The 14,403-nt window shown below is 48.1% G+C and overlaps 2 protein-coding genes across 2 annotated transcripts; both read left to right on the top strand.

Moving 5' to 3' along the window:
* Window positions 1-1,172: 1,172 nt before the first annotated feature.
* Window positions 1,173-2,332, top strand: LOC129387341 (piggyBac transposable element-derived protein 2-like). The gene is made up of 3 exons (XM_072286217.1): window positions 1,173-1,246; window positions 1,527-2,255; window positions 2,317-2,332. The coding sequence occupies exons 1-3, from the start codon at window positions 1,173-1,175 to the stop codon at window positions 2,330-2,332; spliced, it is 819 nt and encodes a 272-aa protein (XP_072142318.1).
* A 24-nt stretch (window positions 2,333-2,356) lies between these two features.
* Window positions 2,357-3,412, top strand: LOC126540118 (piggyBac transposable element-derived protein 3-like). Its single transcript, XM_050186907.3, has one exon. The coding sequence runs from the start codon at window positions 2,419-2,421 to the stop codon at window positions 3,373-3,375; it is 957 nt and encodes a 318-aa protein (XP_050042864.2). The 5' UTR covers window positions 2,357-2,418; the 3' UTR covers window positions 3,376-3,412.
* The last annotated feature ends 10,991 nt before the right edge of the window (window positions 3,413-14,403 follow it).

Genomic DNA, 14,403 nt, shown 5'->3' with positions numbered 1-14,403 from the left:
AAAAGGAAAGTAACATAAAGAGAGTGCACAAGAACGAAGTTTCAGTACACTGAAGCACTTCCGGCACACAAGTGTCGTCTGCTTGTGTTACAACATGCTCCGTCTTTGACGAGAGCTCTGTCGTCAGTGTCGGTCTGTCTTTTCGCGAGCGCTATGATTCGACTTTGTTGCGTTGTGGACTGCAAACGTAGCGACTGGCAATATGTCAAGCTGCGAGATCGTGTCCCTCTGCAAGCCAGTAGACGAGCGGACTGGCTGCAGCGCATCGGACTGCCGCTATCCGATCGGCGCCAGGATTTGCACGATTGCGGCCGTCCCTTTACACCGGAAGACTATACTAATGCAATAGCGTTTCGCGAGTACGGTACGCAAGCGCAAGGGGACAGGGCCTGGCCGCGTCCCCTTGCGTATCGTTTCAGGGTATGAACAGAAGCGCAAATGTGAATGGTCTGCATGGTGCAGCCACCTGGTGGCATAGAGCTCAACCACACACAGTATCAGTAACAAAATCTATTCTTCTTTGCTGCTGGTGTAAATTTTTCGCATGAGTGTAATCGTTAACACGTTGTTTTTTGTAAACGTTTAAAATGTTTTACACTCGGTTAGAGCAATTATAGCTCTTTCTTTGGCTGGTTAAGCTCTGCGCCAACGGGTGGCTTGACCGTGCAGACCGATCAGGCAGCTCACGCACGTCTACGCTAAAGTTCTTTGATCAGCTTGAGTTTATGCCTCCACCGTTCCGTCGAGCTAGTGAGTGATTACCGGAATACCAGACACGTTCGGCGCTACGACAGAATGATCGCAACGCACGCTGCTTCGATAGCTCTCGCTTAGGGTCGACGGCCAAGCGGCTAGCGGAGAGGTTTCGCGCGGGCGGGGGCGGGCTCCAAAACAACCGGAAGTGGACGATGTGACGTCGCATCGTGACGCAGAACCAGTGAAGGCGGAGCTTAGCCCCGATCGCTCGGCGAACGAGTTGAGGGGGAAAAGCATGGCTAGGGAGGAGGGTAACTTGTAATCGCTTGTAGGTCCATTAAAACCCTTTGTATCCCAGGTGCCACAAACGTGGCAGTGTTATTTTAATTTTTTCGAGGTAGAAAATATGCTCTAGGAACCCCGTGTTCCTAGCTGCCACGAACGTGGCAGCTGGTGCTTGCACTCACTGTCAGTAGATGGCTCCACGGGGACCGCACAACAGCATTTTGAGCATCGAAAACATGGACTCCACGTGCAGCCGGCCAAGGCGGTAAGTGTGCGTTATTTTTCTGTTGTGGTAACCTGAACTCTGATAATTTAATATTGAAAACACTGACAGCAGTTTTGCGGAAGTCTAGCGAATATACTTACGCAGTTTCGTGTTGCTACGACTGCTCCTTGTAGAGCATTTCACTTCGTTCAGCTTACATACACATTTGTGGCAGCCAGGAAGCTGGGGTCCGTCCTTCCAGAGAAATGCATGAACGAGTATGATTTCATTGAGCGCTTATGTTAGAGTATTTGCGGCACCGAATTTAATTTCCATCAAGTGAACCTTCATACTCGTTGTCAAGCAGCGACTTGTGTTGGTGTATTGATTTTGAAGAACGTTTTTTTATATGCAGGCAGCGCTTGACTGACAAAGAAATTCAAGCAATTCTTTTCGAATACCCTAGTGGAAGTGAGGACGAAAACTTGGAGGGGTCGGATTGCGATGAAGAATACACGCCGCAGGAGAGAACAGTGCAGAGTGTCAGCGAAAGCTCTTCAGACAGTGAAGAAGAAGTGCAGGTCACATCAACCAAAAAGAAGAAGCAAACAAAAATTTGGCACTGGGTGAAAAAGGACATCAATATCAATCGGGGAGAGGAAGAAAGTGTTTTGAAGCCTACGGACGGTTTAGAAAGAGTGAAGAGCCCCTTGAGCATGTTCCTCAATCTCGTTGACTCTGACCTCATTGAGTTCCTCACTTTCGAAACGAACAGATTCAGGACCCAAGAAAATCGCACGCGAATCCTTCCGGTGTCAGTCCTCGAGATGCGCACGTTTATTGGCATTGTCCTTTACATATCTGTTGTTGACCTTCCTTTTAGAAGGAGGTACTGGTCAGCGAACACTCGTCAAGCGGATATCGCCGACTGCATGACAAGAAACAGGTTCGACGAAATCATGTCCCTATTTCATGCAGGGAACAATGATGAAGCGCGGGAAAAAGGAGAAGAAGGCTATGACTGTCTCCATAAGGTGCGACATGTGCTTACGAGCCTAAATAACACATTGTCACGAGCTGCCAAACTTGAAACTTGCGTTGCTGTAGATGAAATGATTATCGCTTTCAAGGGCAGACATTCTCTGAAAGTTTATATGAAGAGTAAGCCTAAAAAATGGGGCTACAAAGCTTGGGCCCTGGCAGGCCGCTCTGGATACGTATATCGGCTTTACATGTATGGTGACAACCTAATCGAAGACCCCCCGAACACCCCGGAAGACGTAGGCGAAAGTGGGAAGGTCGTTTTGCGACTCACTCATGATTGCCCTCCGGGAACAGAAGTATTTTTCGACAACTTCTTCGCTTCCATCGAGCTTTTAAATGAAATGAAAATGAGAGGACTTGGAGCGGCTGCCACCATCAGAAAAACAAGATGTGGGAACTGCCCTCTGAAAACTGAAAAAGAATTGAAAAAAGCAGAGAGAGGATCACTCGACTTCCGCTCAGAAAAGAGCACAGGAATTGTCATCTGTGCCTGGAATGACAACCGCACAGTGACAGCTGCATTAAACATCCACAGCATTGAACCTTTTGATACATGCAGGCGCTACGACAGAAAGACCAAGACTTATGTGGATGTGCAGAGGCCGAACATCATTAGGGTGTACAACCAGAGCATGGGTGGAGTAGACAAAGCAGATATGCTTCTGTCATTTTACAGAAATGACATGAAAACAAAGAAGTGGTACAAAAGGATATGCTTTCACCTTATCGATCTTGCGGTTGTGAACGCTTTTCTGCTTTACCGCGAAGCGAAATCGGCAGATATGCAGGTGGTTGACTTCAAGTTCCGGGTGGCACTTGGATTGATGCGCTCACTCGAGGGCATGCCCGGATTGAACCGGGATGGTGATGATCCTGTGCCTGCGACTGTTGTGTCACCAACTAGTTCATTGAAGGCATCAGGCTCAGCAGCTGGAGTTGTTTCAAAGAGAGCCCATCATGTTGAACATTCTGTGCGGCACGACAATGTTGGCCATTGGCCAGTGAAAGTGGCGCAAAAAAACGCCCGCATGTGCAAGTTAAGCTCATGCACCAAGCGCACAAGGTTCTTTTGCAAAAAGTGTTCTGTGTATTTGTGCGTTGATGCACAAAAAATCAACTGCTTTGAGAAATTTCATGCATCCTAAATTTTCGGGGAATTTCTACCCCCCACTCCTAGCTGGAACGTTTGTGGCATAATAAAATTTCCTATAATATGAAGAGGAATCGTTTTAACTTTTTTCACGTGTCTTTCCATGAACATGAACTCTTTAAAAATTTAGATTTCAGCAGTGTTCATCTCGTGAGACACCTGTGGGATATAAAGGGCTTTAATACGTAACGCTTCACTTAAATTGTGGTGCAAATGTTCTACTTAAGCTGTACCCTACGCGTCTACAAAATTTTTCCGAACCGTTTCAGGGGCCCTTTAAATTTGAATTGGATTATGGGGCTGTACGTGCGAAAACTACAATCGGATTATGAGGCACGCCGTAGTGGCGTTCTCCGGAATGATTTTGACACCGTGATGTACTTTAACGTGTCCCAAAATGTAAGTACACTTGCGTTTTCTATTTCGCCCCCTTCGAAATGAGGCTGCCGTGGTCGGGATCAAATCCGCGACCTCTAGCGATGCCTTGGCCGCAAAGCTACCGCGGCGGGCACAGAAGTGTTTATTTATTTATTTATTTTTTATTTATCTATTTATTTAGTTAGTTACTTTCAGGGCCCGGAGGCACTACAGAAAGAAGTGGGGGAAACAAACAATTTGTGCAAATAACACTGGATTTCATCAAAGGTATGTGGAATGGCGTTCTTGAAGTTAGTAGTGTCCGTGATGGCGGTGATGGCAGAGGGAAGATGGTTCCATTCCGTGCTTGTTGGAGGAATGGAAGAATCACTGTAAAGTTTAGTCTTACTTTTGATGGTCTACCGCTTCTGTAGTTTCGCCTGGACCCTGTGGTGTGCTTTAATTAATGTGGCTGTGCTTCGGCGCGCCCGGCGTGATTTCTCCGTTTGACATATTTGCATGGTGTTTATTTTTCAGAAATAGCAGGAACGTACAGTACCGTACCTTGAACTTAAGCTTATCCAAATTCCATTATCCAATATTATCCAAATATTAGTAAGGTTCCCTTGCCTTTTCACGTCACATCCTTCCTTCTTTGTGTGGCAACTGCCTCTTGCCCTACCTCCCCTCTACAGTTCTATCTACGTCCTCTTTGGACTCGCTCTTTAGTAGAAAGGGAAGCGCTGCAGTTTCGGCACTACTTTTGAGGGGCTCACGGGTAAAACAGCTGTCAATAGGCTAATGTGGCGACGTCCAGGGAGCTCCAGAGGGCATTGTGCACATTCAACGTGGTGGGTTTAAACGAGTTTCTCGCGTCGCCTTTCCTCCCTGACTCGCTCTTGTCACGTATACACGCTCTGAACCGGGAGACGGCTTTCGGCAAACACTTGAGGTCGAGAGAGGAGGTGGAGCGGGGAGGGAAAGAAAGTAGAAAGAAACAAAAATAAACGACCCGATATGATGACAATCTTGCGTCGAAATATCGCTGCAGCTCGTTCGACGCGTGTTAGGTGCTTCGTTGGCAGTCGGCATCACTTCGTTTTGCGATTAATTGAGCACGTAGTGTCGACTCTGTGCATTCTACATGACTTCATCGTCACTATGGTAGCCCCTTTTCGGGTGTGCGTGTACCTAAACAGTGGGTACAAATGTTCCTAGTGTACAGACAGACTTTTCCTTTCGTGCAGTGGTGCTGCTGGTGCAGACTACTCATGCTACCGAGTCCAGTGATGATCTCGTTAGCACATTATTAATGTTAATCATTGTCATTGTTAATCATGTTATTGAAGCGATAAAGTTTATACGGTGTTTCGTATGTTAAGCCAATGTGTCTGAACCATGCCTACGTTTCTGCAGCCCTTCTTGATTTTCCCGTTTTCGCGGCTTCATGTTCTTACTGATATATAAGACCATGGAAATTAATTATTCCCAGTCGAGTAACATTACGCACCTGCTGCTTCTAATTATCCTATTACGTTGGTATTTTGGTGCAAGAACTGCCTGGTTATGCAGAACAACATTGAAGCTACTTCAGTTCACATTTCTAGATGAATGGAATTTTTCTTGTTACACACAGCATCTAAGAACTGCAGACCGCATAATTATATTAGTACTCACTGTAAAAGCCAAATAATTTTCCTCTGTTTGCTTTATGCAAATCTTGACATGCTCGGCACTTATCGTGAAGTCTTGCCGAGAGCATTTCTGCGATTTTTATGCGCATTCTGGCTGTACAGCTTCTTTTTTCCTAGTGTTACGTTTCGCCTACGACGCGCGGTATAGCCGGCGCGGATGCAACGGACGCCGGGGCTTCGTTCAAAGCGGCGGACATTTTGGCCCGTTCAGCGCTGCCGCAACGCCTCCCCGCCAAGCGCGTCCAGGCATGTTTCAATGCCACGTGTCTTCGTGTGCGCGTGTGTGTGTGTGTGCATGTTGGTACCCACGCTTGTCAAAGCGCGGCAGCCGGGGAGAGGAGCTCCCCAAGTGTGAAGCGAGGAGGTCTGACCGGCGCCGGCCCGGCGGATGCGTCACCTTCTAGTCTCGACGTGCCGGAGCGCCGCCGTCACGTGGCCTCATCCAGAGACGTTCCTCCTTGCCCGCGACTGCGAGAGTATAAAAGCAGCTGCCCCCGGACGCCAAGGGGCGTCTTGCGCTGGAGTTTGAGGTATAGTGGCGGCGCCTGGTGGCGGCGCGGGAAACGACATCTGGGTCGTACCAGCTTGGGTCGTATTGAGCCCTGGCTGTGGCGAAGCACGTTTCTAGGCCGAGTTTTGCGTCGATTCGCACTTTTTTCTGCCCTGTTGCGAGTGCGAAAAGGCTCGTCACTTCTCACAGACCACGCCGACCACGCTGCGAGCTAGCCGCAGCCTATAGTTTCACGAAAACGGACTCTCCGTGAGACGTAATGCTGGAAGCAGAAGGAATCGGCGACGCCGATCCGGAGGGACCTAGCTCAGCATCGAAAAAGCGTCACCATCGATACTGCTGCGTCGTGGGCTGCCATGAACAAAAAGGCCTGAATCCCAACATCCGATTCTATCGTTTCCCTTCAAGGCCTCACGAAGCGGAGCGTCGGGCGCGCTGTATAACTGCAGTTCGTCGCGCTGGGTAAGCGAAACTTCGCGCCATGCTGACTGCTTCACCTGTCTTGAAGCTTGCTTGATTATAGATCTGCGTTCTAAAATTCGGTCTTTTGCACCTACAGTCCCGACGGCAGACCTACATAGCAGCAGGCATGGCTGGTGATTCACGATTCGAAACCCGGCTACAGTGACAATTACCAATTCGACCGGTGCGAAGTGGTGAAGTGCCCAGGTGTGTGCAAATGACCACAAATGGCCGGGCTGATTAGGTGACAATTCAATACCCCACTACGAGCAGCACAGGTTAGAGAGTTAAATGTGCTCATACTTGACCTCAAGCCAGCATGTTGAGGCAGCGCAGCTAGGCAGTATTGAGTACAGCAGATCGATGTTCGAGCGTTGTCATTAAAAGCTACATCAAGCGAGCAGCGCACAAGCTCGCGCTGCAGCGCGATTCGCACGTACGTGCGAGCTCATATGCATTGCATCAGTTATTACCAGTTACTAAAAGGGACAGATGGCCGCTACTACAACGCAGGCATAACTACTTGTTTAGCGACATGCAGTCAACAAAGATTGCAGGAGACCCGCCGTTTCGCGGCATGTCGAAAGACCGCTGCCGTTGCGGCGCGTACGATCGTGCGCTCGAGCAGTTCGTACATCGCGGCATGCTGAAAGACCGCTGCCGTCGCGGCGCGTACCGTCGTGTGCTCGAGCAGTTCCGTACACATGATGTCTGCTTATCGCTGCTGTGGATTCATTTATAGCAAGCATTTCCTCGCGTTTGTGCGCCTGAATCTAGCAGCGTGCAAACCTTACCTGAAGTTCCACTTCGTACGCGACTCGCTTCACTTGCGATTGACACCGCGCTAAAACTTCGCCGCTTAATTCTTGAACGGCATACACGTATTCGGCACTGCATAATTTCTTGCCTTTACGCAGCGTGCCACCCCTGAAAAAAATCTCCGGCGCCCGATATTCGCTGCAGGCCGCGATACAACACAACCGAAAGTGGTGGGTCCATATTGTAAACGTGCTTTCCGAAGCAGACGACCGAGCTTGGTACGACCCATTTTAGGACAGAGGGCGCTTTTTAGCACCTTTTTCGCAGCGCCCCCTGGGCAATGCAAGAGCCCCAGAGAGAGGCTCCGATTTCTTTCGTCGAGTAACGTGCTCTCCCGTCTCTCCACTTCGGTCGACCTGACCGCCCGCTCTTTTGCGATGCTAGAATAAACAAGTTGTTCTGTTAGCAGTCGACTCATGCTTTGCCAGGACCTTCAGATGCTTCCAGTTGTGCCCCAGGCCGCCAGGCCAACGCTACCCTTGGGGCTTGCGACGCATATGCAACACCTGGTGCCAGCGGTGAGATTGCAACACTAGTTGGAGTTCTGCTTTCTTTTTGGCAAATGTATAGCTGCATCCCAGTAACCATCAGTGCTTGTCTTCGCGTTGGAAATACACGAAAACATCCTGCTTCTATCACAACGTAAGTATAATTTTGTTTGACATATTTAATCATCATTTAATCAATGCAGCCATTACAGAAACACAGTGCATAGTTCGGCTTATTAAAGTGCATAATTCGGTTTTGAACACCAGAGGAACTTTAGTGTTTTATTAACATGATTACCAATTAGAACAATAATGTCCTAACTAGATGTTCACCAGACTCAGAAGCACGGGCAGTCTTTGCACTAAAAGCATCACTGCATAAAGTCAGCTTCGCCACAGTACAGTTTGTTATGCGGTGAAGCACAATAAAAGGGGAAATGTTCAATTATAAAAAACAAAATTGGGACGCTCGCACATCGCTAGAGATGTGCGCTAATTCCACAACGTAGAATGAGCTTTTGCTAACAGGATAAGTAAGACGTCAGAACAGTTCATAATGCATTCGTTGAATTAAAGGCGCAAGAGACACATATGTGCCGTTGTAAATTCATTTTGACATAATAAGCTGAAATAAAAATCCTTGTTTTCTCTCGAAACTACAGAGGTGGACGCACTGCAATGGACACACTCCGGGCAGACCTTTCCTACACTTTATTTTGCAATCGCACTGGCGAAGCTATTGAGGTGCAATCGTGGCGCCATGTAAACACAAGACTGATGTAACCCACTGCATCTACACTAACGGCTGCCCTCGCTACCTGTGTTGCCTCTCCACGGTAAAGGCAATCCGTTCTATGCGTTCCTTTATTTCGAGGGCCTATTTTAACACACCCGCGCCTTCAAACTTCACGTGGGCGTTACATCACGTGACTTCCGGTTAGTTATTGGCACTTTTTTAAATCCTCCCTTCTCCTTCTCTCGACCTCAAGCATGCGCCGAAAACTGTCCCCCCTCTGAACGACCCCCCGACGCGGTGTGCCAGGTGGTGGCGGCAGCGGCAGCAGTGGTGGCGCAGCAGTAGCAGCATGAAAAAAAAAAGAAACAAAAAAAACACAGATCATATCAGCACTTGTATTCCACTATGACGGGGTGCAGCGCACCAAACTGCACAAGCCGCACGGAAGTTGGCACAGCTTATTACGCGGTGCCGCGCGGCCGGACAGACGTGCGCCGGCGACTGGTATGGCTGCTGCGTATCAGCCGAGAGCGGCCGGCTCCGAAAAGGGAGCAGGATATGCGAAATGCGTTCGTCTTGTTTACAGAGGTGATTTTGCCATTCACCTCGCAACTCTTTGCCATTCATCTCGAGTAACGGCCCTGTTAACGCTGAGATGCGTACGGGTGAGTCAGTGAGTGAATAAACTTTCATTGGGTCGAGCCAAACGCGATAAAACGCGCACGTTCAACGATGGAACTGACAGATCTAGTGGGCCGGCTCGATCGTGGGCGCGCTGGACGGCCAGGATTCGGTCCTCAAAGACGGGACTTCGCAGGAGCGCGTCCCACTCTTCCTTGGTGAACTTCGGGCCCAGCGAACCGCACTCCCAGATCATATGAGGCAAAGTAGCAACCTCACCACAGGCCACGCAAGAACAATTCGGATAAATCTCGGGATATATGCTGTTAAGGGACGCCGGATTTGGGTAGCAGTTCGTTTGCAGGAATTCTGAGTGTGACTGCCTGCGGCCTCCTTAGCTTGGAGTGAGGCGGCGGGAAAACCCTTCTTACTAAATAAAAGAATTTAGTAAGATTATTGTGCATGATAGGAGCGTTGTGTGCGGGGAGAGAGTCGCCCGATCCGAGGGCAGCGCGGTCGGTAAAGCCACGCGCAGCCTCGTGGGCAGACTCGCTGAGGTTCAGTGGTTGTTCGCTTGTATGATTTTCGGCATATACGTGCGGCGCGACACAAAGAATGAACGACATATCTTTGTCGCGCTGCACATGTACGCTAAGAATGTTAACTTACCAACTAGCCCAATTCGCTGTATTGCTTGCACGATTGCATTGTTCTGACTATGCGGCTCTCGAAGAATGTGTTCAAAACGGAGTATGAACTATAGCGAATAGAATTTGCCTGCTGCACCCAGCCTTTTCTCTCCTCTGTTATTTTTAAAATTTTTTGTCGGCCTTATGATTTTTCATGTAACGCTGATTGATGTAGTAGTGTTCATTGTGTTGTAGCAAGCAAAAACCTCGCACGCTCCCGCTTATCAGGCAGCTGTGATAGCTTCAGCATTTACTGCCCGCAATATCTTGCTTGTTCGATCGACCTTAGTCGACATGAGGAATGCAAAATTCTGCCTGTATGTCTTATAAGCGCTGTGTTATAGTAAATTGACCCGAGTAGTATGAAAATATCAAGAAAAATGAGCTGGCATACTACAGTCTGCAATGTGTGAATAATTACATTACGAGTTTGCCAGTTTGACGTGATTAGCGCAATAAAAATACCCTGTTGTTACTCTTAATAGCTTGTTGCCTTTCCAGTTGCTTTGGATTCTGTCCCCAAGGCTCCAAGAACTAGCACTCTTGCCCTTCTTCCAGGAGCCATTGGTCATCCATTCCCTTATAAGAATAAATTTGATCTAGACACTCGCCCATCTTGAATCTTTCTCCACTTGAAGCTTTGCTGCTACGAAGCATCTGGTCAGTCTGCGGCAGGAACGAATCGTAAAAATAAGCTTTGTATAAAATGTGCGCGTTTGAACAATTGAAATGCGTTTAAATCTACGTGTCCGCACCGCATATCCCGAATACATGTAGCTCCCGTGACTGACGGGTCTCTGACAAAACCGCAGGCATGACAATTCTCTTGGCAACGATCACTAATCGGCTGGTTTTGGCAGCCAAAATGCGGTCACATAACTGTCCACTTTACGTGTGTGAAGTTTTCTTCAAACACTCTATGAAATATTTCTTGCCTTCCGGCCTCGGTGAGAAAACTTGATATGCATGCTGGAAAACACTGCACCGCTTTTTGTTGCTAGGTGCCGCGCGTTGGCAGGCAAACGTTTTGTTCCAGCCACGGGCACAACAGGATTTTATTTCAGGGGATCCAGGGGGGTCCTGCATCCTATATGGACGCTTTTGCGTGTGTTTGTATAGGTGTGCGTATATACAGTTATAACTCGTTCTAACGAAACCCGGTTTTAAGAAGTTCCCGATCTAAGGAAGAAATTTCCACTGCCCGGTAGGTACCCATAGGGTTCAGTGTCGTCATCAATCCAAATTAATGAAACTATAACTTGTCCGAACTCGACTTAACGAAGTTTTTCCTGAGGTAAATGAGTAAAAAAAAAGCCATTTCTTTCAAATTCTGACGCAGATGAGTTATTCCTCGAGGGCGCGCTATAAAGCTATCACGTTAAATCATCTAGGCGCCAATGTCGTGGCCCTAGCTTTATTCTGACGAGGCCGCATGCCGCACGCATGCGCGGAACAGCGGAATCGACACCGCCTCGATATGGGCGGAGATGATTACTTTCGTTATTTCATGGTTTACGCGACAGATGGCTGGATTAGCAGTAAGTACAATGTCGCGGTAGCTTTTCGTGTCGCTACGTTAGAATTTTGAATTTAGACGGACCGAAAGAAATGCTTTCTCGATTTTACGAACTTCCCGATTTAACGAAATAATTCGAGCGTGGTCATCTCTTCGTTAAGTCGAGTTTCAATTGTATGCACATACAAACAAAATTTCGGTGGGTTGGAACTCTACCCCATTCCGGCTACGCCACTGATTCTAGCGTAGCCTACATTAAAAAGTGTCATCTTGCTCAGCGTTTGTGAACAATTGGCGCATGTAGCTCACTACCAGCAAACAAAAAAAGAAAAGCAGATGGAACACCGTGCGGCATTTGCCTCCTGTGCGCGTGAAGAGTGGCTTCACTGCAGAGCACGAACATACTGGCGTACCTGTGCGCAATTCAGCTCCCTGAGGGAGCATATGCAGGGACACTAGTATGCCTTAGTACGCCTGGGCTAAGAGCGCCCTTTTAGGGTAACAGGGTGCGCACATTTTTTGCCAGGGAACGTGGCGAATGGGACAGCCGGAGCAAACCTAGCCGGCACTGTAGGATTTGGAGGACCATCCAATCGCTGGCAACCAGTTGTGCGGGTTTGTAGTCGGGCATGAAAACGGTGGTAGCTGGCCCACGCCGTCGCCCAACTCACCCACGCTTGGGACGTGGCTGTAGGGAGGAACTTGCTCACATCGAGAACTAGGAGCACGGGATTTATTTACAATATTTACATTATGACAGGAGATACATTTCAACAGCCTAGCATGACTCCAAAATGGAGCATGAAAGACGAAGCACCAAGCACACAGCAGACGAGCACAAAACAGCCGAAAACTTCTGCTTAAGAACCCTCTGTCCTCCCTAGATCCCGAAGTGAGGAAACACTGCTGTTCAACCTTCGTCCAATCGGACCGTCCACAGTCGTTAGAAGCGTAGTCGACCCGCCTTTGAGGGGGAGGGTTCACGCACTTTCATCTACACTTTGGATTCCCACAACACACCGAGTTGAGCGGGTCCTCGTAGACAGGTTGTCACGCTTGACCCCAGAGGGCGCCTCTTGATTCCAGAGCTGACTTCTCACGTAGCCGCCACGACTGTCAGCAGACTGTAACAAATTGTGGGGCCCGTGAAAACGCACCGCAAAACACCCTTTTCCAGGAGCTCTCTTGCTGCAAGTAGACCGTGAAGGTGACAGCGAACCAACTAACAATACACGGTTCGCCAAACGTGGCTTTCCTTGTTGGCGCCGTCGGTTCTCTGAAAAAGGTGCATGGTTAGTTAACTTTGCTGGCGTCGCCGGTTCTCCGAAGACGCGCATTGTAGACTCTACAAAGCCACTCGTCGCAGCGGGTCGGGAAGGGTTCGAAGGTCGCTAGCCCCGCAGTTCGTTCGAAACCGCTGCAAAGGGCTGCGAAAGGTTTTCAGATATGTACTCCAGCAGGCCTACCGTAATAGCGCGCGCAAATCTCGGAGGCCACGGCCATTGAAATGCAATATCCGGTGGCGTGGCCGGAGATGGTACAAAAAGTCACGTGGTCACCGAGACGGGTTCGTGCCACTGCTCGCGCGTTCGTCGTTGTCCTCTTCCAGAGCTGGCTCCGATGCCGGTCATCATGCCAGTGTTACATACTGCCCCTCTTTCTGCGAATGCGCTGACGGCAATGGCTCACCGCCAGTCGGCGCGGTGATTTCGCCGAGTTCTGTCATGCGCTCCGATGGCCGAAGTAGGGATGGTCGATTAATTGTTTTATTCGGTTAACGATAATTCATTCATCATTTGACCATTTATTCGATTAATCGCTTTCGATGCAGGAATTTTCATCGATTAATTGAATGGAAAATTTCAAAGGGCACTTTAAAAAGTTTTATACACAGTTATGTGCTTTTGTAGGACGCTATATTAGTGTTTGATAGGTGGGAGTAAGAAATACAAGCGTATAATATTTCATGAAGAAAAATCTTTAATTTGTTAAAGATTATATAGAGTTGGCACTCGTGGCCTTTGAAAAGATAATGTATGTTATAAAACGGCACTAAGAGCAGAATTAAACAATATACATGACACTAGTGAATCCGCGTGCAGTTCAGTTAAACAAGAAATAAGAAAAATGGCAAAAGTGAAATGTGAAGTCTAACTAAAGTATACAAGAAATCGCAGTAAGCACAGGGGAAAAAATTACTGGTTTAGGATTTTAAGCCACACACTCTTTTCTATGCATATCATCCTCATCATCCTCGTTACGCCCACTGCAGGGCAAAGACCTCTCCCATACTTCTCCAACTACCCCGGTCATGTACTAATTGTGGCCATGTTGTCCCTGCAAACTTCTTTATGTCATCAGCAAACCTAACTTTCTGCCGCAGCCTGCTACGCTTTCCTTCCTTTGGAATCCAGTCCGTAACCCTTAATGACCATCGGTTATCTTCCCTCCTCATTATATGTCCGGCCCATGCCCATTTCTTTTTCTTGATTTCAACTAAGATGTCATTAACTCGCGTTTGTTCCCTCACCCAATCTGCTCTTTTCTTATCCCTTAACGTTACACCCATCATTCTTCTTTCCATGGCTCGTTGCGTCGTCCTCAATTTAAGTAGAACCCTTTTCGTAAGCCTCCAGGTGTCTGCCACGTACGTGAGTACTGGTAAGACACAGCTGTTATACACTTTTCTCTTGAGGGATAATGGCAACCTGCTGTCCATGATCTGAGAATGCCTGCCAAACGCACCCCAGCCCATTCTTATTCTTCTGATTATTTCAGTCTCATGATCCGGATCCGCGGTCACTATCTGCCCTAAGCAGATGTATTCCCTTACCACTTCCAGTGCCTCGCTACCTATCGTAAACTGCTGTTCTCTACCGAGACTGTTAAACATTACTTTAGTTTTCTGCAGAGATTAATTTTTAGACCCACCCTTCTGCTTTGCCTCTCCAGGTCAGTGAGCATGCATTGCAATTGGTCCCCTAAGTTACTCAGCAAGGCAATATCATCAGCGAATCGCAAGTTACTAAGGTATTCTCCATTAACTCTTATCTCCAACTATTCCCAATCCAGGTCTCTGAATACCTCCTGTAAACACGCTGTGAATAGCATTGGAGAGATCGTATCTCCC

The sequence above is a fragment of the Dermacentor andersoni genome, chromosome 2 (genome assembly GCF_023375885.2).
Source record: "Dermacentor andersoni chromosome 2, qqDerAnde1_hic_scaffold, whole genome shotgun sequence".
Classification (NCBI taxonomy): Eukaryota; Metazoa; Arthropoda; class Arachnida; order Ixodida; family Ixodidae; genus Dermacentor; species Dermacentor andersoni.
This window is presented reverse-complemented; position numbering and strand designations above follow the sequence as displayed.

What these genes read in the sequence shown, in the direction of transcription:
- LOC129387341 (XM_072286217.1), top strand. Translation starts at nt 1,173, where the DNA reads ATGGCTCCACGGGGACCGCACAACAGCATTTTGAGCATCGAAAACATG. An exon ending in ACGTGCAGCCGGCCAAGGCG is followed by an intron (nt 1,247 to 1,526) that starts GTAAGTGTGCGT and finishes ATTTCCATCAAG; the next exon opens with TGAACCTTCATACTCGTTGT.
- LOC126540118 (XM_050186907.3), top strand. Translation starts at nt 2,419, where the DNA reads ATGTATGGTGACAACCTAATCGAAGACCCCCCGAACACCCCGGAAGAC.